Source organism: Acanthopagrus latus, chromosome 10, assembly GCF_904848185.1.
Source record: "Acanthopagrus latus isolate v.2019 chromosome 10, fAcaLat1.1, whole genome shotgun sequence".
Taxonomy (NCBI): Eukaryota; Metazoa; Chordata; class Actinopteri; order Spariformes; family Sparidae; genus Acanthopagrus; species Acanthopagrus latus.
This window is the reverse complement of record NC_051048.1, coordinates 15,999,545-16,019,034: the sequence shown is the minus strand read 5'-3', so window position 1 is coordinate 16,019,034 and position 19,490 is coordinate 15,999,545. Positions and strand designations below refer to the sequence as shown.

General features: G+C 41.4%; 4 protein-coding genes across 6 annotated transcripts; 3 read left to right on the top strand and 1 right to left on the bottom strand.

Annotated features, from left to right (window-relative positions):
- Positions 1 to 1,383: 1,383 nt before the first annotated feature.
- On the bottom strand, positions 1,384 to 12,597 carry LOC119026634. 3 transcript variants are annotated; one of them, XM_037111064.1, is made up of 6 exons: positions 12,543 to 12,597; positions 12,219 to 12,285; positions 11,859 to 11,939; positions 3,267 to 3,413; positions 2,789 to 3,154; positions 1,384 to 2,312 (listed from the first exon to the last, which is right to left on the bottom strand). In XM_037111064.1, exons 4-6 carry the CDS (start codon positions 3,295 to 3,297, stop codon positions 1,840 to 1,842), a joined length of 870 nt encoding a protein of 289 aa, XP_036966959.1. In that variant the 5' UTR covers positions 3,298 to 3,413; positions 11,859 to 11,939; positions 12,219 to 12,285; positions 12,543 to 12,597; the 3' UTR covers positions 1,384 to 1,839. The 3 variants fall into 3 exon arrangements, with proteins under 3 accessions (XP_036966959.1, XP_036966960.1, XP_036966961.1); XM_037111065.1 differs by lacking the exon at positions 12,543 to 12,597 and adding an exon at positions 12,373 to 12,396; XM_037111066.1 differs by lacking the exons at positions 11,859 to 11,939; positions 12,219 to 12,285; positions 12,543 to 12,597 and having other exon boundaries at positions 3,267 to 4,435.
- Positions 4,607 to 7,064, top strand: LOC119026635. The gene is made up of 6 exons (XM_037111067.1): positions 4,607 to 5,297; positions 5,443 to 5,787; positions 5,923 to 5,964; positions 6,068 to 6,172; positions 6,287 to 6,321; positions 6,717 to 7,064. The coding sequence occupies exons 1-6, from the start codon at positions 5,195 to 5,197 to the stop codon at positions 6,837 to 6,839; spliced, it is 753 nt and encodes a 250-aa protein (XP_036966962.1). The 5' UTR covers positions 4,607 to 5,194; the 3' UTR covers positions 6,840 to 7,064.
- Positions 7,607 to 10,612, top strand: LOC119026636. Its single transcript, XM_037111068.1, has 5 exons — positions 7,607 to 9,121; positions 9,271 to 9,309; positions 9,407 to 9,520; positions 9,643 to 9,677; positions 10,139 to 10,612. Exons 1-5 carry the CDS (start codon positions 8,713 to 8,715, stop codon positions 10,259 to 10,261), a joined length of 720 nt encoding a protein of 239 aa, XP_036966963.1. The 5' UTR covers positions 7,607 to 8,712; the 3' UTR covers positions 10,262 to 10,612.
- Positions 12,598 to 14,438: 1,841 nt separating the features above from the next.
- On the top strand, positions 14,439 to 16,158 carry LOC119027479. Its single transcript, XM_037112699.1, has 6 exons — positions 14,439 to 14,484; positions 14,610 to 14,954; positions 15,127 to 15,165; positions 15,260 to 15,370; positions 15,445 to 15,479; positions 15,729 to 16,158. The coding sequence occupies exons 1-6, from the start codon at positions 14,439 to 14,441 to the stop codon at positions 15,849 to 15,851; spliced, it is 699 nt and encodes a 232-aa protein (XP_036968594.1). The 3' UTR covers positions 15,852 to 16,158.
- The last annotated feature ends 3,332 nt before the right edge of the window (positions 16,159 to 19,490 follow it).

Genomic DNA, 19,490 nt, shown 5'->3' with positions numbered 1-19,490 from the left:
TATTTGACAAAATATTAGACCCAAGAAATCAAAGGAAATTACTTTTCATCTTATCAAATTAAATAAACACCAAAAGTGGTCACTATATTTTTGGGGTGTACCGCAATAGTTTGTTATAAACATGAATGAATAAACATTAGCCAGCTACTCAATGACAATTTTTCTTCAGCCCTTTGAAAAACATGCGCTGATTTCCAGCATGTGCTGCCACATTTCAACAAATGTTACAAAGAATATTCAAAAGAATTATATATACAATAAACCCATGAGTAGAAATATGACAAGGCAATACATTTAACAATACAATCATATCATACAGTCTATATAAACCTCATGTCCTGTGTAAGAGGGCAGATACTTGAATATTTTGTTTGCTAGTGCAACAGCAACAGATTGTCCTGAACACATTGTTCAGATGGTATACAGCTCCAATTTCCCAGCACTGTGTACAAGTTGAGCTCATATGACCTTTAATGTACGGTATATTGCTTAAAGGAAGTGGGAGTTTATCGCCTGTATCTTGTGCCCTCTTTAGCTTATACATTAGATGTACAATCATCTCCTTACACTTTGGTTTATTCGTTTATGTGTTTGTTCCTGACTCATAAAACACAAGGGATGATCAAGAAATGCTTCTCCTGCGTCAGAAACCTGGCTTGTTTACACCGAAGGAAGTCCCGCCTCCAACGGGTGGGCTAGGTTAGGTGTATTAGACCTGACCACAAAGAGGGATTTCACCTTAGAGACTTTACCTTTAACCCAGTTTGACACCCATACAAAACAGGTGATGAGAAAGCAGCCTCAAAAGCAGCTAGCTTGACACAAAATGGGACGGCTTAAGGCCTAATTCATCACGTTTCGTATGTAAGTTCCTTATTGGACATGCTGCCACAAACCCCGAGCTGTAAAAAGGTCCTTATCTGATTATCGTTGCTGTAACGGTAAATGTGATTTCAGACCCTTTTGTGTCTTTGTCTCTGTGGTTTCAGGCAGGATGTCTCTACATCAGCGGTTCTCAGTTCTCTGAATCTGGCCTTTAGACTAAATCCGCCACAGAAGTATTTTAGATTGTTCACTAAGGTAGAAGAGATGCCACAGTGCCATTTGAAGTACTGCACTGAACACAGAGAGTCATCAGTCAGTGAGGTGACGCGACTATTCTCATATTTGTGACTTATCGTTTGTGTTTGTACACCACAACAATCATGTGTTCCTGCGGGCTTTGCTTGATTTTCTGTCATGATGCTTATGTTATGCTTATGTACATCTCAGCTTCATCACAGAAAACAGGCCACACCTTTTGGTCTGTGTCTTTTTTATGGCAGTCGTGTGGTCTCCAGTAAAAGAAGAGAACTCTCCACGCATTGGTCGGGTTCGGCCGTGTGCCTGTTTAAGATTTTTGTTTGCATGAAGGTGGTTTTCAAGCAGGATGTCCTCATTTTGTTGCAAGGGACCGGTGCGCATTTACAGGAAACTTTTTTTTTGTGATCAACCACGCACGGATGTTGTGTACCACTGTCATGGTTAGCAAAATCTGAGCCTAGTTCCTGGGTTGATTAGACAATAGGTTAAAGGTGTTCTCACTGCTTTTTAAAAAACTTTTGCTGTTGTTGCTCTTCATAGCTGTATTGTATGCCCTAATTATATCTCCACAAATTGCATCATCCTCTACAAACAAAAGTCTGTTTATGAGGAGACAAACACTAGCTTTTTGAAAGTTGCTTTTATTAAGAAGTGTAACAAAGAATGACAATATGTTTTTTATACTTATTCTGTGTAAATTCTGACAACGGTAACAAAGACTCAGATTAACATGAGCATTCTGAGCGAAACTCTGATTTAAGGACTTTTCTTGGTCTTACCAACATAAACCAAAAGACAAACAGTAATAAATAACAAGAGAATCCCAGTTCTGATGATGGAGAGCCAGACTAGGATTTTCATCTTGGCCATCTGGTCCTCAGCCTTACTTTGGACAAACAGCTTGCTTCCGTTACCGAACAGTATCCCCCCACAGGAGGCCACAGCGCAGTAGTAGGTTCCAGCATCAGAGGAGCTCAGGTTCATGTTCTGCAAATGGTAGACACAGCTCGCTGAGGGAGACCCCGGTGAATGAGACCCCGGTGAAGGGACGTGTTTCCATCGATCCCCGGGCATGTGAAGGATTCCCAGGCGAGACTCGTGTCTGAACCAGTAAACACTGTGTTCTCCATCACAGGTCCCAGTGTGCACTGTGCAGTCAAAAGTCACAGAGCCTCCCTGTGGGACAATCTTGGAGTCTGGCCCCTGGATTACTTCCTTGAGGCTGGCTCCTACAATCCAAAAAAAAAAAAAACAATTTGCAAGGAAAAACAGTCTGAGACACTATTTAGGTCGCTTTTCCTGTGTTATTTTTTATTTTTTTTTTTGACATGATGCTAATTTAGCCTTTTATAGTATTTATATTTTAGTATTTTAAGAGTTCATCTAAAAACTCGGTCAAATTTGCCCTTATGCCGATGGAAATTCAGGTGAAGTTTTTTAGTCCACACATCCAACTTTTTTTTACATTTTTTTTTATTTTTTTTTTAAATTCAAATTAAATTTAAAAATTAAATAATCCCCATCTACTTCAGTCATCTCGGAGAATGCCGCAACTAAGTTTTACTGTGAAGCTCCTGAAATGTTTGGTGGACTACAAAAACTTCACTCGTCCTTCCATCAGGTTGTGGGGGAGTAGATCGTTTCTAAATCTGATTATTTCATTTCAGTCAAAACCAGTCAGGAAAAAAAAAAAAAGGTACAATACCTTTGACACTTAGAAAGACCCCCTCTCCAAACTCCACTCTGTTCGAGTGCGAGCTCCCACAGAAGTATGTCGCTGAATCTGAGATGTGGACGTCAGAGATGTGTAAATGATTAATCCTGTCCTTCATTTGCACATAGAACCGAGGGTGCTTCTCCATCCAGTGGAAGCCTTTAGACGGTTTGTCATACTTGTAAATACTGGTAAGGAGCTCAGGTCCACCTCCTAAGGTTTGCCGGTACCAGGAGAAGTGCATCGCCACTTGGCTGTCATAGAAACATTGTAAAGTCACATTGTCCCCAACGCTGGCAGATATAACCCCGGCATCCTGTTTGACTGCAGCCGACTGGATCAGTGCTGACAGGTGAACTAGGTCAAACAGACAAAATGTGAAAGAAACATGAGCTGATTTTTAAAAAAAAAAAAAAATGTTCCTTAATTCGAAGAACAGATGAAACATATTTAATATCAAGAGACTTACACAGTCCACAGAGGATCATATACAGCTGCATCGTCTCAGAGGGCCAAAGAGCAGGGTGCTTCGAGTGGAAAAGAAGACGGCAGCCTCGAAACAGGGTTACATTTGATTGGCTGTCAACAGGGTCAAACTGTGCGGCACTTCAAACATCTTGCAAAAAAAGACATTTTCAGAAACACCTCACAGAGCAGGATGTTTTAGCTGACAGGAGTCTATAGCGCCTCCTATAGGGGACAAGCTGCAAGATGTCGTGAGTAACAGTCAGATGGGATTTCATCTGCCCTTTTGGCTATACAGTATCTTTAGAGTACAGCGTTTCGGGGAATGAAAGGGGGAAACTTATATGATTGTGGAGCTCTGATAAAGGATGGTCTGACTGCCTTAATACAATATGTAAGATTTTTGCATTCAGATTTCTAAGAAATGACTAGACCTTTTTTGTATTGTTTGGTGGTGTTCTTACGTTATGCAAAATGTTTCCAATAATGTTCACGTCCAAGAGACGAAACGTATCATGAATAAAACTTTAAAAAGCCGACTAGTTAATGAGTGATAGTGGCTGGCTCACATTAGATGGATTTTCATCAGCAACCTTGGTTGTTGAGCGGTGCTTTCGCTTTCCGCAAAGCAAGCTTTTGCCTCACGCTACTCATGCAAGTTTGACGGCGGCATCATTTCTGTTTATTTGCATTACTCGCACAAGTGTTTATTCATCCCAAACAGACAAATTGACAAGCTAGCATGCAACGGCACATACCGAGGGTGTGTGTGTGTGTCTAAGTGTGTGTTTGAATTCAGGTCAACCTCTCATTTAACGCAGCGGTCACCAGAGACTACGGTTCTCTTGGTCCTTTATCTCCTCTCTGCATCGTCACCACTGAAGACTGCTGCTGCAATCCGGTTGATAAACAGGAGTGAAGATACATCGACTTCAAAGTCATTTCTGAGCTCGCCTCACATTGGTAAACCAATCTAGACCAGAGCAAACGGCTGGTGTTTATTCCTCCAGGAGGTCTGGCTCTGCACTTAGCTATCCCCTCCAGACCTGGCGCGCATTGAGCACTGCAAACATTTTTTTTTTGTTCTGTGTTGTTTTTGATACCCCTTGTGGCAGATACAGTTACATACAGTGTGTTTTAAATGCTGTCTCAAGAGTTGTCATTTTAAACATGTGGTCAACACCTCCCTCTGTCACTAGGGGAACCTGGGAAGTCCCTCACTCTATCTTTCTCATCTTACGTGCTCGGCCCCGTGCTATTCAGACTGTTGACACCTAGATGTCGAGTAATTTCCAATTGCAAGTTTGCTGATGACATAATCGTGGTAGATCAGATTTTCTGGCTGTTAAAATCAAGAAGCCTCAGACATGTACAGTACATTCACGATGCGTGCACACCCCCATGTACCTACATTCTGTGTACATGATGGAAACCATAAAGCACATAGCAAATAATAATGAATAATCGAGACCTCTATCTCTTGGCATCTAGCTGTGAATGAAGAGGAGTAGCCCGGAAGAAATAAGGTAAATCCAACATTACTTAACTAACTTATAGAAACTGCTTGTTGTGTTTTTGTTGTTTTTTGCATTTAAACACACACGTCTCGTAATGACCTCCGACCCCGAGCTGCTGCAGGTCGTATCAAATGTACGTGTTGTTCAAGTTGTCCTGTCCAAGATAGAATAACATGTAGTTAAACTGAACACAGATGTATAACAAAAAACTTGCATGTGATGTACAATGTCTTCCATGATGGCTGTACAAAAAACTGTAAGACTCGCAGAGGAGTTGTTACTTACGGCGACAGAAAATCTCTGAAGTGCTGGAATGGGTGGTAACTGGTATTGTCTGAGATTGCATCAGGCACAGACATTCGTGGTAAAGATTTGAGGTCTTCACATAAGTTATTCAATACCCCACCCCTTTCCAATGAACGCCCCTTTACAGAGATATAAGTGCTCTAGCTGTGACACGATTAGACGCACAATGAGGATCTTCACCTTAATGACGTCTTTACTTCTCTGCAGCCTCAGTAAGTACTGGAAGCAGCGAATACAATCAAAAGAAGTACCCTTAATTATTCCATACAAACAAGTCAGTATTGAGCTAAGTTATGTGTATTGTTGGTTTATCAGCTAAAGGAATACATCTCATGGCATGTCTGCGGTTTGTTTCAGGCTGGATCTCTGTCTCAGGTTCTGAGTCTCACACTGCGGAGCATCAGCCTGGTGATGAAGTCACACTGCTGTGCTCCAACCTTTCCACAAGCCCAACTCAGACAGACTGGTTCAGAGTGGTCAACAGAACCAAGTCCCACTGTATCTCCTCAATGTACGGCTCTGACGGCGACGTTTCATTCTGTGATGGATTTCAAAATGGAAAATTTGAAATGAGCTCCAACGTCTCCACTGTTTCCCTGAAAATCAAGCGAGTGGATTCATCAGACACCGGACTGTATTTCTGTGGATTTTACGTGAAAACACATACAGTCATTTCCACTGCAACATACTTAAACGTTCAAGGTAAGACTTGGAGGGATCTGTTTTCCTCGTCATATATACACTATCTATCTCTATCTCAAATGTGATTGTCAATCAATATACACAACCATTAGGCATCAAATTATTGCCTCCCCATTTTTTTTTTTTTTAAAAAAGGTGATGAAAAACAAGGTGATGAAAACAGTCTTCACACTCTAAGTAAGTTTCCCCTCTTCTCTGCAAAGAGCTTCTTAATTGGGAGAGTTATCAGAACTAAAGACACCAAATCATAACACAGAGTCTAATTCTACCATTTTTCTAGACGAGGGAATGGCTAACCTAATGTGTTTGATCCCGGGTGGTCTGACTGTCCTCCTCACTATAGTCATCATTGCTCTGGCTGTTAAAATCAAGAAACTTCAGACAGGTACACTGTATTAAGAATTTGTTGCACAACCCCTATGCACATTCTGTGTAGATGATGGAAAAGAATATAGTGAATAACAGTAAACAATCTAGACCTCTATCTTTTCTCATTTAGCTGTGAATGAAGGGGAGCAGCCTGGAGGAAACAAGGTAAATCCAACGATATCTTATAGAAACTGTTAGCCGCATTCAAAAACACACTTCTTTTAAAATTGACAATTGATGTTCACTAACTTGGAGTAAAATATGCATTTCAGAGCAAAAAGTGATTTGGTTCAGAATGTAAGCAAATGCTACTTAGAGCCGTACTTTTCCCTTTTTCTCAATAATTCTTGATTTTCATTTATTTATGCATCAGTAACACATAGAGGCGCTCCATCAGCTCAACCTGGAGGTTATTTGTCAGTAAAGACTTAAAATGATTTTAATTGAAATCAAATTGTGCAACAAAATCTGGTTAAATCGGGTCAGTGTCAACCCACTAATCCACCGGTTTTCCAGATTTTTATGACGTCCCTGACTGAGTAAGTGACTCTCTTTTACAGAATGTGGGCTCAGATGACCTGAACTACGCAGCATTAAGCTTCCAGGCTAAACCGAAAAGAAACCGCAGGCCTGCATCGGAGAGAGAGATGGAGCCACATGTCGTGTACGCTGCCACCAGATAGATTCAGGAAGCAACTGGAACTGCAGCTCGCTCATATTTAAACTGCTGCTGTGTTCTTGTGTGGGTGGAGGGTGTAAAAAGAATAATAAAGTTTCAGTAATGTGTTTGTATTTCGTTTGCTGTGTTTCTTTTTATTCGCTGTCGGTCGAAGTGTCTGCCTTTTGTTTTTAGTCTGAGAGGACGAACCGCTTGCTTAATGTGTGACGGAGGAGGACGAGTCAGAGAGGACACCGACGAGTGAAATGGTTGGCGGTGGAGGGGGGAGCAAAGAGCGAGGCTCACATCACTTGTTTGACAGGAAGAGACAGCACAGTGTGGTCTGGCAGCAACTGAGGTGAAAATCACGAGGCCTCTGAAGTTCTACAGAAAGTAGCCTCTCAAAGGAAGCAGTGAGAACCAGCTCCTCATGACAGCATCAAACTAGCTGCTGTATCAAGACTTCTTTTTGAAGAAAACACTGTAGAAATAAATTAACAGGAGTACACATCAGCCATTGTCAGTTGAAGATACAGTTTCCACCAGAGGCAGATTTCAGCCATTTGACCACAAACATCAAAGGCGACACTGCTCTCACAGAACGAGAAGTTACCTTAAAAAACAGATCAGTCTCTCAGCGAAATCTCCTCCGCCCTCATTTCTATATACACACACAAGTTTCTCATAGAGAGTTCACTGAATTAGTTTTAGAGCAACAGGCTGGAATGAGCAACTGGTACTGTCAAAATCAAGAGCGCAAACTGCAAAAAGGAGAATGTCCAACATGGCAGAGTTTACAGCCATGCTAGTGGCTCTGTGAGGCTGCACGTTTAAAGCCACAGAGAGCGGGTAAGTATCTGTTGCTGTGTGTCATAATGTGCAATGACTGACCAAAACATATGAGTGAGAATTTTATTCTCAATAAGAAAAAAAATATTCAACTGCATCTTCTGTGGGCTTAGAGATCGCAGCAACAAAAGTATGATTGTGAAGTTTATTGCATATGATGGATATCTGAGAGGATGTACGTGGGGTGGATTGAGGGTAAATGGACAGAGTGGAGCTATAAATGGATGGGGGATGAAGGGGAAGGGATGAAGGATTGAGGGGTTGAAGGGTGAGGGATAGAGGGAATCAGGGTCGTGGAAGCGTAGACATTGGGTCAGTGTCTGTTGAAACATTCGGTGTTCCAGCATACGCAACACTGGGGACCGCGGAGACCTCTATCTTTTGCCGTTTATCCGTGAATGGAGAGGAGCAGCCGGGAAGAAATAAGGTTAATCCAACTATAACTGCTTGCTGTGTTTTTCAAAGTTGCATTTAAACACACACGTCTCTTAATGACCTCCGACCCCGAGCTGCTGCAGGTCGTATCAAATGTATGTGCTGTTCAAGTTGTTCTGTCTGTGCACCTTGGTCCAAGAGTCGAGTAACATGTAGTTAAACTGCATTCATGAACACATATGTATAACAAAAAAACTTGCATGTGATGTACACTGTCAGAGCTGCTGTATCTGACTGACTACAAATGAGGTGAGGATGTCGTCCATGATGGCTGAATTAAAAAAAACTGTTAGTGCGGCAGAGGAATGGTTACTTACGGCGACAGAAAATCTCTGAAGTGCATTTTTATCTCAGATTGCATCAGGCGCAGACATTCATGGTAAAGATTTCAGGTCTTCACGTAAGTTATTCGATAGCCCACCCCTTTCCAATGAACGCCCCTTTACAGAGATATAAGTGCTCTAGCTGTGACACAATAAGACGCACAATGAGGAACTTCACCTTAATGACGCCTTTACTTCTCTGCAGCCTCAGTAAGTACTGGAAGCAGCAAATACAATCAGAAGAATTACCCTTAATTAGTCCATACAAACAAGTTAATATTGAGCTAATGTATGTGTATTGTTGGTTTATCAGCTAAAGGAATACATCTCATGGCATGTCTGCTGTTTGTTTCAGGCTGGATCTCTGTCTCGGGCTCTGAGTCTCACGCTGTGGAGCATCAGCCTGGTGATGAAGTCACACTGCTGTGCTCCAACCTTTCCACAAGCCCAACTCGGACAGACTGGTTCAGAGTGGTCAATAGAACCAAGCCCCTCTGTATCTCCTCAATGTACGGCTCTGACGGCGACGTTTCATTCTGTGATGGATTTCAAAATGGAAAATTTGAAATGAGCGCCAACTTCTCCACTGTTTCCCTGAAAATCAAGCGAGTGGATTCATCTGACTCTGGACTGTATTTCTGTGGATTTTACGTGAACACACATACAGTCATTTCCACTGCAACATACTTAAACGTTCAAGGTAAGACCGGGAGGGATCTCTTTTCTTCGTCATATTCAAACTATATCTCAAATTGATTGTCACAGAAGTATGAAAACAGCATGAAGACAAACAGCGAACCGTTAGGCATCAAATTATTACATCCTGATTTTTTATTTTTTTTTTCAAAGGTGATGATTTGGATGATGAAGACAGTTTTCACGCTCAAAGTAAGTTTCTCCTCTACTCTGCCGTGAGTTTCTTAATCAGTAGAGTTATCAAGCCACCAAATTAAAACACAGAGTCTTATTTCTACCATTTCTCTAGGAGAGGAGAGGGATGGAATGGCTAACGTAACTTGTTTGATCCTGGGCGGTCTGACTGTCCTCCTCACTATATGCATCATTGCTCTGATCGTTAAAATGAAGAAACTTCAGACAGGTACAGTAGATTTAGAATTTGTTGCGCAACCCCTGTATGTACATTTTTTCAACATGATGGAAAGCATGAAGCATAAGGTGAATAATGATAAACAATCCAGACCTCTATCTTTTGCTATTCAGCTGTGAATGAAGGGGAGCAGCCTGGAGGAAACAAGGTAAATCCAACTATAACTTATAGAAACTGTTTGCTGCATTTAAAAACGCACGTCTCTTCGTGACCTCCGTCCCGAGCTGCCTCAGTTCATATGAAACTGTAAATTCAGAAAGGCAAAACAGTCTTTAACATAGAGCTAAAATTATCTTAATATATACTTTAAAACCCTGAAACGTGTTCTCCAAGCTTTAAATTGACAATTGAAGCTCATTAACTTGGAGTAAAATATGCATTTCATAGCAAATACTGATTTTGTTCTTAATGTGAAACACTTCCTTTTTCTTAATGATTATTTATTTTCATTTTATTGATTGATTGATTGATTGATTGCCTCAGAAACACATGAACATGCTCCATCAGTTCAACCCGGAGATTATTTGTCAGTAAACACCAACCCACTAATCCACCAGTTTTACAGATATTCATGGCGTCCCTGATAGAGTAAACGACTCTCTTTTACAGAATGTGGGCTCAGATGACTTGAACTACGCAACAGTGCGTTTCCAGGCTAAACCGAAAAGAAACCTCAGGCCTGCATCGGAGAGAGAGATGGAGCCACATGTCGTGTACGCTGCCACCAGATAGATTCAGGAAGCAACTGGAACTGCAGCTCGCTCATGTCAAAAAAATGAAGTTTGAATAATGTGTTTTCATTTTATTTTCCACGTCTCGTTTTATTGGCTGCTGGTCAAAGTGTCTGCCTTCTGTTTTTTCGTCTGAGAGGATGAACAGCTTGCTTAATGTGTGATGGAGGAGGACGAGTCAGAGAGGACACCCAACGAGTGAAATGGTTGGCGGTGGAGGGAGCAAAGAGCGAGGCTCACATCACTTGTTTGACAGGAAGAGACAGCACAGTGTGGTCTGAGGTGAAAATCACGAGGCCTCTGAAGTTTTATAGAAAGTAGCCTCTCAAAGGAAGCAGTGAGAACCAGCTCCTCATGACAGCATCAGACTAGCTGCTGTATTAAACCTTTGTTGAAAAAAATATTGTAAAATAAAATAATGCAAGAATACATCAGCTGCCTGTGGTGACATATTGTCAGTAAAAGATAGAGTTTAGAGCCATGCTAGTGGCTCTGTGAGGCTTCACCAAGACGCTTGGTGTTAAATGACATTTCCTATAGGCTAAATGCTAACATGCTCTCAATATCAGTGTTAGGGGGTCTTAAAATTCCCATGACAAACCATCCTCATCGGTAGTTACTAGTGGTAAATGTCTCATTCAAAGCCATTAACCTCAACAGTGGTGCTACATTTTCTGTTGAACAAAAGACGTCAGCCTCTCTATTTATACAGAATGGAAAAATAATGACGACAAGAAAATAACAGTGGAAGAGGCCGGCCCTCTGTGGTGACGACCATTGTCTGTCTGAGTGAAAAATAAAGTTCCCCGCCACAGGAAGACTTCAGCCACGACCACAAACATCACACAACCTGCTGTTCTCAAAGACAACCAAGAGTGACGCTACTACTTACAAACCCTACATCAGTCTCTGTTTTACACGCACTTATTTAGATACCCTAAGTGATATCAACATCTGCCTTTCAATGTTTAAACCTCTTTAGTGAGTTGGTGTCGCTATAGCACGAGCTTGGCAGGTGATAAACGTAACTAAGACCAGAAATTCTGGAGGAATAATCACCCAGTCACATCAGATTCTGCTCTGATCAGGAAGGAGCACTCAGGGATTAAAATTATGGATCAAAAAGTTTATTTATCTTCACTCATGTTAATGTAGTGCCTGGTACTAAGACTACCTTTAATAAATGCCTGACAACGCCACCTCCCGCTAAGGAGCAGGAGGAACCCATAAACCTTTAATGTCTACAATGGAATTTGTGACCCACTCTGACTTCCCCGAACAGAAACCATTTACCAGAGGTGCGTCCTGTGTAAAAGTTAAGTTGGCTTTAGTACAATATATAGATCAAATTTCACTAAAACATCGGCATGAGGCAATAAACAAAACAACAATCTCATTGGATGGTTAAAGTCAATCAGCTCTCCTCACAATAAGGGCGTGTCAGCAACAACAAAATGACTGTGGGAGACAAAAGAGAGACAGCAGTTCTACCACCACACGCATGCACTACATGCGTAATAACACTACACACTTGACCTCTATTTACCTATGATTTATCTCAATTAAATACTTGCAGTGTCACAACCAAATGTACACACCACTACAGAGTGTCACCCGTGCAGTCCCACCACAGAAGAAGGCTGAATGTCAGTGCGGACCCGGCCTTTCACAGAATCAAGCTGCAGGTACAGAAGAGAACAGAAACATTAAATGACATCACCATCCAAATGACTACTACCCAGTACATCAAGTACAGTAGAAAAATATACACAAATTGCCTCAAGTCTATTAAAATCAAATAAACAGCAAAAAGTAAATTAACAGTAGAAAACTGTGGCTGGCCATGTCCTTTAAAGAAAACACAAAAATGCATTAGTTGCCAGCCCAAAGTTCAAGATATTGCACATAAGTAAAACACGTAAAAAAAAAAAAAAAAGGTAGTAAAAATATAAACCTACTTTGCAAGGGTACACAAACTCCTGTAATCGATAATGCAGGAGCAGAGGGAGCAATCCAGTGCATCAACTATTAAAAAAGGAAACAAAGTTATAAATACCACAATCTAAAAAATGTTGAGAAAAAAACACAGATAAACACATGCATATTGTTTACCAGTCAGTGGTCACGTCAGTCCTGAACTGAAACATAAATAAATCAAATCTACTTAAAACATCTTTCAGGTAATGTTACCATTTCCACACAGGTTAAAATACTTAACACAAAGAGCGCTGGCAGCACACATGGTTACATAGGTGAGACACAAGCAAAAGGCTAGCACAAACCTGAGCTACTCCATGCCGAGCAATGTTTTAACTACTGAGCATTGCCGTCAGTTTCGCAGTTTCCAGCGTGTCTGGCTTTTCACCCTGTGTGAGAGGGAGAGTACACCACATCGGGTGCTGCAGCCAAGTCAAAGAGGGGGGCTCTCCACTGAGACAAACGGCACTTTATCACTTCCTGATTAACACCCGGGTACATGACCCCAGGCAATCAACCGGTGTCAATGCCAAGTATCACACTTTCCCACACTAATCAACCCAACTGTGGCAGCTATCCAGGCAAATAACCTCCACTGTCACTGGAGTGTTGACTCCCAATTGTAGCCAGAGGGGAGACGACTTTACATCTATAAACGTAACAACCCATCAACCCTCAACATCGGCTTGCAAACTACTACTTTATCACAAACAGCTAGCTATTGGCTATCAGCTGCTGCTTCTGCATCCCCTCAAGTGGTACGTAGCCACAGAGAGCGGATAATTAGCCATTGCTGTGTGAACATTCAGTGAACAAAACCTGGAATGAGAGCTTTATTTTCAATAAGAACTACATTTAACTGCATCTCATCAAGTGTTTCTGACTGCTGTTGTGTTTTTTTCGTGTGGGTGGAAGGTGTCAAAACAATAAGGTTTCTGACTTGTATTGTACTGAGAGGGCAAACAGCTTAATGCTCAATGTGTGACAGAGGAGGACAGAGTCAGAGGGGACAGTGATGAGACTGGTGAGTGAAATGGTCGGCGGCGGGAGCAAAGAGCGATGCTCACACAACTTGTTTGACAGGAAGAGGCAGCACAGTGTGGTCTGGCAACCAAAATGACGAGGCCTCTGAAGTTCTGTAGAGAGTAGCCTCTAAAAGGAAGCAGTGACAGTTTTTTTTTTTTGAAAAACTTTGGTTATGTTATTAAAATAACAATAGAGTAAATCAGCCGTCAGGGGTGACACACATTGTCGGTGAAAGATAAAGTTTCCACCACAGGAAGATTTCAGCCATTTGACCACAAACATCAAAGGTGTTTCTGTTCAGCTGCATTAAAAAATATATATCAATCTCCCTATGACTTTGTGTAAAGTAATGAGGATTAAATCTCAGGTTGCACTCTTAAATATAAAATTCCCAATCTTGAGAGGTGTTTACTGAGTTGTTCCTTAAAAGCATGGGGAAGTTAGATGGAATAATATCTAGTTTTGTCATAATCAAGAGCTCAAATAGCAACGTAGAGGAGACTGTTTAACCAGACAATGTCCACAGCCATGCTACGCGCACTGCAAGTACAACAGCACAGTGATACTTTAAGCTAATGCTAACATCAGCATGCTAACACGCTCACTATATCAATGTCGGGAGTCATAAAATATCAATCAGCCAATAGTTGCTGAGACATCTCATTGAAAACCACTAAGGTCAACCTTATGGTGGTCCTAGATGAAGAATCGGGGGATCTCCAACATGATTAGGATTCATCCTCTGAGGAGCAGGAGTGTCTGAACAGATGGTGGTCCGATCTTGCAGTGGCTCTAACCAAAGATATCCCTTCATAGACAAGTTTCCATTCAAACATGGCACAAATTTTGAACAACTTTAAGTAAAAAAAATAGTTAATGGATAGTCGAGCACCTATTTTTATGTTATTATTAGGAGTTAGCACATTTAGATAAACTGTTGGTGATGCTAATTCTCTAGTCAGGTGCCATTAAAGCATTCAGACGATCTCATTAAGAGAGAGCCGATCAAATTGCACTCACAGTTTAATCAAACGGTTTGAATAACTTAAAGGTATTGTATTGTCAAGGAGGTGTGAGCTGTCAGGTGAAAACAAAAGACACCCCGCCTCTCTAAATCCCTTTGCACCAGCTCTGTTATACAAAACTCTCCCTGCAGTGACACGATCAAACACACGATGAAGAGCTGCACCTCGATCACAGCTTTACTTCTCTGCAGCCTCGGTGAGTACTGGCACTTGTTTATTCCCAGCACCAGATAATGTAACCCGTAACAGTCGCAGATAAGAACTGAATTATTTTTTGCTGTTGCCTTATGAATTTCATGTGGTGGATGCCGTTTGTTTCAGGCTGGATCTCTGTCCAAGGTTCTGAGTCTCACGCTGTGGAGTGTCAACCTGGTGATGAAGTCACACTGCTGTGCTCCAACCTTTCCACGAGCCCAACTCAGACAGACTGGTTCAGAGTGGTCAACAGAACCAAGCCCCACTGTATCTCCTCAATGTACGGGTTGGGTGGCAAAGTTTCATTCTGTGATGGATTTCAAAATGGAAAATTTGAAATGAGCTCCAACGTCTCCACTGTTTCCCTGAAAATCAAGCGAGTGGATTCATCTGACACCGGACTGTATTTCTGTGGATTTTACGTGAAAACACATACAGTCATTTCCACTGCAACATACTTAAACGTTCAAGGTAAGACTGCAGTTAAGCCTAACTCTTCTAAATATTTAATTTTCTCATCATATTTTTTTTGCATATTTCAAGTTTATTGACACAGAAATACGAAAGCAGCCTAAAGACATGTGTCACCTGTGAATAATTATATTTTACTGTCTTAATAATTTAACTGTTATATGTTTCTAAGGTGATACATTGGATTATGAAGTGGATTTGGAGACTAGAGGTAACACTTCATTTTCTAGAGATTGTTTTTAGTGTACAAGTTTATAATCTGGAATATGAAAGAAGACTATCCAGTGTATTAATAATTCTTGTAGAGGAGGCTGAAGGAAGAGGAACCTTGATGATTGTGTCCCTGGGTGCTCTCGCTGTTTTCTTCATGGCGGCTGCCATCGTTCTGGCTGTTAAAATCAGGCAACTTCAGAGAGGTACAGCCGGCCTATTGTTTGATGCACATCCTGGTCAGTGATCCTTAACTAATCAGTTATCTTTTGTCATGTAGCTGCTGATGAACAGCTGCATCCCGAATTAAGCAAGGTGAGGTACTACAATTTTCAGCAACCAATATTCAACTTTTCATCCTATTTAAAAATAATACGAGCTAAAGTATGATGAATGATACAAACCAGTGTTTTTCTAGTATGTGGCCTTAAACACAATTTCAGTAGCCACCCTTCTTGCTGTAATCTTTTTTTTGTTTTGTTCTCCAAGGTCAGTGCAGATTATGTGACAAACTTAGCTACAGTGTGTGAGATACGTCACGTGACCCTAAATACTCTTTTACAGAATCTGGGTTCTGATGACCTGAACTCTGGAGCGCTGAAGTTCCTCCCAAAGCCAATGAGAAACAGGAGGCCCGCATCAGAGAGACAAGTGGAGACTCACGTTATTTATACTGCCAGCAGATAGACTCAGGAAGTTACTGCATCTGCTTGCTTTGTTCATGTTTGCATCTTTTACTTTACTGGCCAAAGTCCCTGTCACACGGAGGACGCTGATGACTGTCACACCTACTCATGAGCAGAGTCAAATGGCGGGAGGAGTGAGAGAGAGAGGCACGTGACTTCACAGGAAGTGACAGCACAGTGTGGTGTGAATATGTCAGGAGGCCTTGCAGGTCAAAGCTTTGCAGCAAAGTATAATAGTAAACATACCTGACCTATATTGTGCTGAATAAAGAATGCAATCCTGTATTTGTACTAAATGGAAATAAATAGCGAATGAATAAGCCAGTTCTGTGTGGTGACAGTCATTGTCTGTCTGAGTGAAAAATAAAGTCCCCACCACAGGAAGACTTCGGCCACAAACATCACACAACCTGCTGTTCTCAAAGACAACAAGTGACGCCACTACTGATAATCTCTATTTCAAACTCTGCTTTACACACACTTATTTAGGTACATTACTTTCAAAGCAGCATCAACCTTTAAACATCAGATTCTGCTCTGATCCGGAGCTGTTTACCGACAGGCGGAGAGACACGAGGGGGGGGGAAAAGAGAGAGTTCTCGGTGTGTGCTGAGTTCAGGGAGGGCCCACTAATTTACAGCTAATGTACAGTAAAGTACTGTGTAAATGTGGTAAATAAACTCTCACATAACAGGAGCAGTACATAAATGCTCCATCAAAATATCCAGTATCACAAATTAAGATGACACGAGGGAGGAATTCAGATCCCTTTTTTTTTAAATTTCTTTCATAAAAAAATATTCAACATTAAGGTGAATTAATTAATTAATTTCTCGCCAGTCTTTAGTTGTGATTCTCACATGCTTCTTCTTCACTCGCTCTCAGGATCTATCTTTGTCATTTTAGTTGTAACTGATCGTCGTTTGAACAAAAGGAACACCCACTTGACGTTTGATGGAGGAGGGAACTGTGAAGACACTGATGATCGTTGAATGTCCTTATAGGGAGAGTGTGCTGGGAGGTAGGAGGGGTGATGAACACTAATTTAAATAAAAATGTTGAAAATGTTTCCATCAGCCTGTATTTTTCTCTTATTTGACTGGAAGCATTCACTTTTATTTTCATTCTCTAGTCGTCTTTATTGTACGCTGACAGAGTGAATGTAAAAATGAAATAGACAAAGGGCTTGACTTTAGCTCTGGCTGTTGTTTGTCTTGTGCCCTCTCCCCCCTGATATTTTCCACTGTGGTCAAAAACAGGAAGACTGGCCTTCAGCTCTCTGCATTCAAACCACATGCACCAAAAGTGGTGTACTACTTTCACATTGGCGTTTTAGTATGAGCTCTTAGAATGTGAAGATGCTGTTGTTAGATTTTGATGGTTGTGATGTGGTTCAGTAGCAGTCTAATAACAGCCTGTGGTCAGATTTAGAATACTGTGTACATTTCAAATGTAAAACAGTTATTTTAACAACCATTGTCAGAGAGTTTTGAGTTCACTGACACTTATTTAACAAGTACAAACAGCTGAAACATTATTAATGACTTTATCCCAGCTGTGGGGGCCAAAGGTTTCTGAGTTAAGTCACTGCCTTGTATTGTGTTTTCCTTTTTTAACACTGCAAGCCAATCAGCTAGCCAGGCCACTGGGGTTCCCTATGGCCAGTCCAGCCTTGGGAAAACATTATTGCTTAGATAAAGATGACGATAAAAACTCATGAGAGCAGAAATGTATACTATCAACCACTGTTGTACTCTGGGGTTAAGGGCTTTCTAGGGTGCATTTCCACTGCATAAAACTTGATAATGCATCCTGATGAAGCACCATGTAGTTCCCTTTCCAATGGACAAAACCTGATAATGCACCCAATAGGGTGCCCTTCCAATGGACAAAATGTGTTAAAGTGCCCTCTAGGGTGCCTCTCAATTAGCCAAAACCTGATAATACACCTTATAGGGTGCCCTTCCAATGGACAAAATGTGTTAAAGTGCCCTCTAGGGTGCCCCTTTACTAGACAAAACCTGATAAAGTGCCCTATAGGGTGCCGTTCCAATTGACAGAACTCGACAAAGTACCCTGGATGGTGTCCATCCAATGGGAAATGTGATAAAACACCCAAAAAGCGTGCCCCTCCACTGGACAAAACAATGATAACACACCCTCTAGGGTGCCCTTCCACTGGACAGAACCTGATAAGTACCCTATAGGGTGCCCTTCCACTGGAAAAAACATGATTAATGTCGGGAACGACCACACGGTTCTGACAATAGAGTGGCCTATCAAAGGCCAAAGCTTAAATGCAGCGTCCTTGTTATAGCAAAGGCTGGTAAGCAAAGGAAAGTGCACCGACCCAAATGTCCAGTAGTTGGCGCCTGCTGGTAACAGTCCCCCCAGGTTTGTGATTTCTGGATTTGTGTCCACACATGACTTTTGCAGTCTCACAAACTTGATTTCCCCAAGTCATGGCCACCATTTCTGTAGTCTTTTCAACAGGACACTCTAGCTGTGTCCCAGTTCAGGATCTGCATCCATCAAGGACCCGGCCTTCGCCGCCCGCAAAGGCCGGGTCCTTCGAAGAGACCTGCGAGGCGGCGTCAACCGGACGGTCTAGCCTTCAGAGCCTTTCCTGGTTGCGTCACCAGATGTTCCCACCCCTACCTGTAAGTCACTATTTATGCAGCCCAGGTCCGCGAAATGTTTGAGCTACGGGAATACCTGATTTCCTGAAGCCTCCTCCATGTAGAGGAAGAGGAGAAGCGGCTCTGGTTTATCTCAGGCTGAGAGAGGACCATGGAGATGTAAACCTGTTCTAGTACCAACAGTGATGTTATCATTATTATCATTATTAGCTAGCTAACAGTTTGGGGTCATTAACATATCAATACATTACATTAATGCATGTACATATAAACTGTGTGTTGCCACATATGGTTTTATTATATTTTATTATCTACTCCTGCTCAGCCTGTTACTGTCCATCATTTGTCACTGTTTTTAACAATTATTGTTTTTGTTAATAATTAATAATAATCTGTAAATAGTTATTTATACTGTAATTTTATGAATAGTTGCTAAGACCTTAATAATAAAAGACAACATTCAATCCCTTGTTGTCCCTGAAAAGTTGCACTTGATGCCGTTTGCTGTTATAAATTGTACTTAAGCTGTAAATACTGAATGGAATAGACAACGTGTAACAATAGAACACTGCACTATGGAATACATTCAGTTTCTTCAGTTTTTATCCACAAACTCAAAATAAATGAAACAAAAAGTGCAATTCAAAAAGATTCAATTATACAAATTTAACTTTTATGTCGATTCCAAAGGGGTCACGTATCCAGTTGTCATCCCTCTCTTTCTCGGGAAAATAGTCACTAAACCGCTCCGAAAGTTTCTTCAGATGTGTCGTGATCGTTTTCCTCATCGCATTTTTTCCTGCCGTGTCCAGTTGCTGTCCCTCACGACAGGCAGTGGGGAACATGTCAAGTCAGTTTTTGGAAACATGGTATGTCCACACTGAGATCTTTTTTTTTTGAAAGCATCAATTTTGTCATATTGTTCAAAAATTTGTGCCCCCTCCCCTGCATAGACACATTTAATGTGTTTAATTTTTCAAACCCATCAGCGAGGTAAGCAA

Coding starts and splice junctions, on each gene's coding strand:
- LOC119026634 (XM_037111064.1), bottom strand. CDS start 3,297: ATGCAGCTGTATATGATCCTCTGTGGACTGT. Junction 3,155..3,266: donor TATGATCCTCTGTGGACTGT/GTAAGTCTCTTG, acceptor TGTTTGACCTAG/TTCACCTGTCAGCACTGATC. Junction 2,313..2,788: donor GGTCTTTCTAAGTGTCAAAG/GTATTGTACCTT, acceptor TTTGGATTGTAG/GAGCCAGCCTCAAGGAAGTA.
- LOC119026635 (XM_037111067.1), top strand. CDS start 5,195: ATGAACGCCCCTTTACAGAGATATAAGTGCTCTAGCTGTGACACGATT. Junction 6,173..6,286: donor AATCAAGAAACTTCAGACAG/GTACACTGTATT, acceptor TTTCTCATTTAG/CTGTGAATGAAGGGGAGCAG. Junction 6,322..6,716: donor AGCAGCCTGGAGGAAACAAG/GTAAATCCAACG, acceptor TCTCTTTTACAG/AATGTGGGCTCAGATGACCT.
- LOC119027479 (XM_037112699.1), top strand. CDS start 14,439: ATGAAGAGCTGCACCTCGATCACAGCTTTACTTCTCTGCAGCCTCG. Junction 14,485..14,609: donor TTTACTTCTCTGCAGCCTCG/GTGAGTACTGGC, acceptor CGTTTGTTTCAG/GCTGGATCTCTGTCCAAGGT. Junction 15,371..15,444: donor AATCAGGCAACTTCAGAGAG/GTACAGCCGGCC, acceptor TTTGTCATGTAG/CTGCTGATGAACAGCTGCAT.
- LOC119026636 (XM_037111068.1), top strand. CDS start 8,713: ATGTGTATTGTTGGTTTATCAGCTAAAGGAATACATCTCATGGCATGT. Junction 9,521..9,642: donor AATGAAGAAACTTCAGACAG/GTACAGTAGATT, acceptor TTTGCTATTCAG/CTGTGAATGAAGGGGAGCAG. Junction 9,678..10,138: donor AGCAGCCTGGAGGAAACAAG/GTAAATCCAACT, acceptor TCTCTTTTACAG/AATGTGGGCTCAGATGACTT.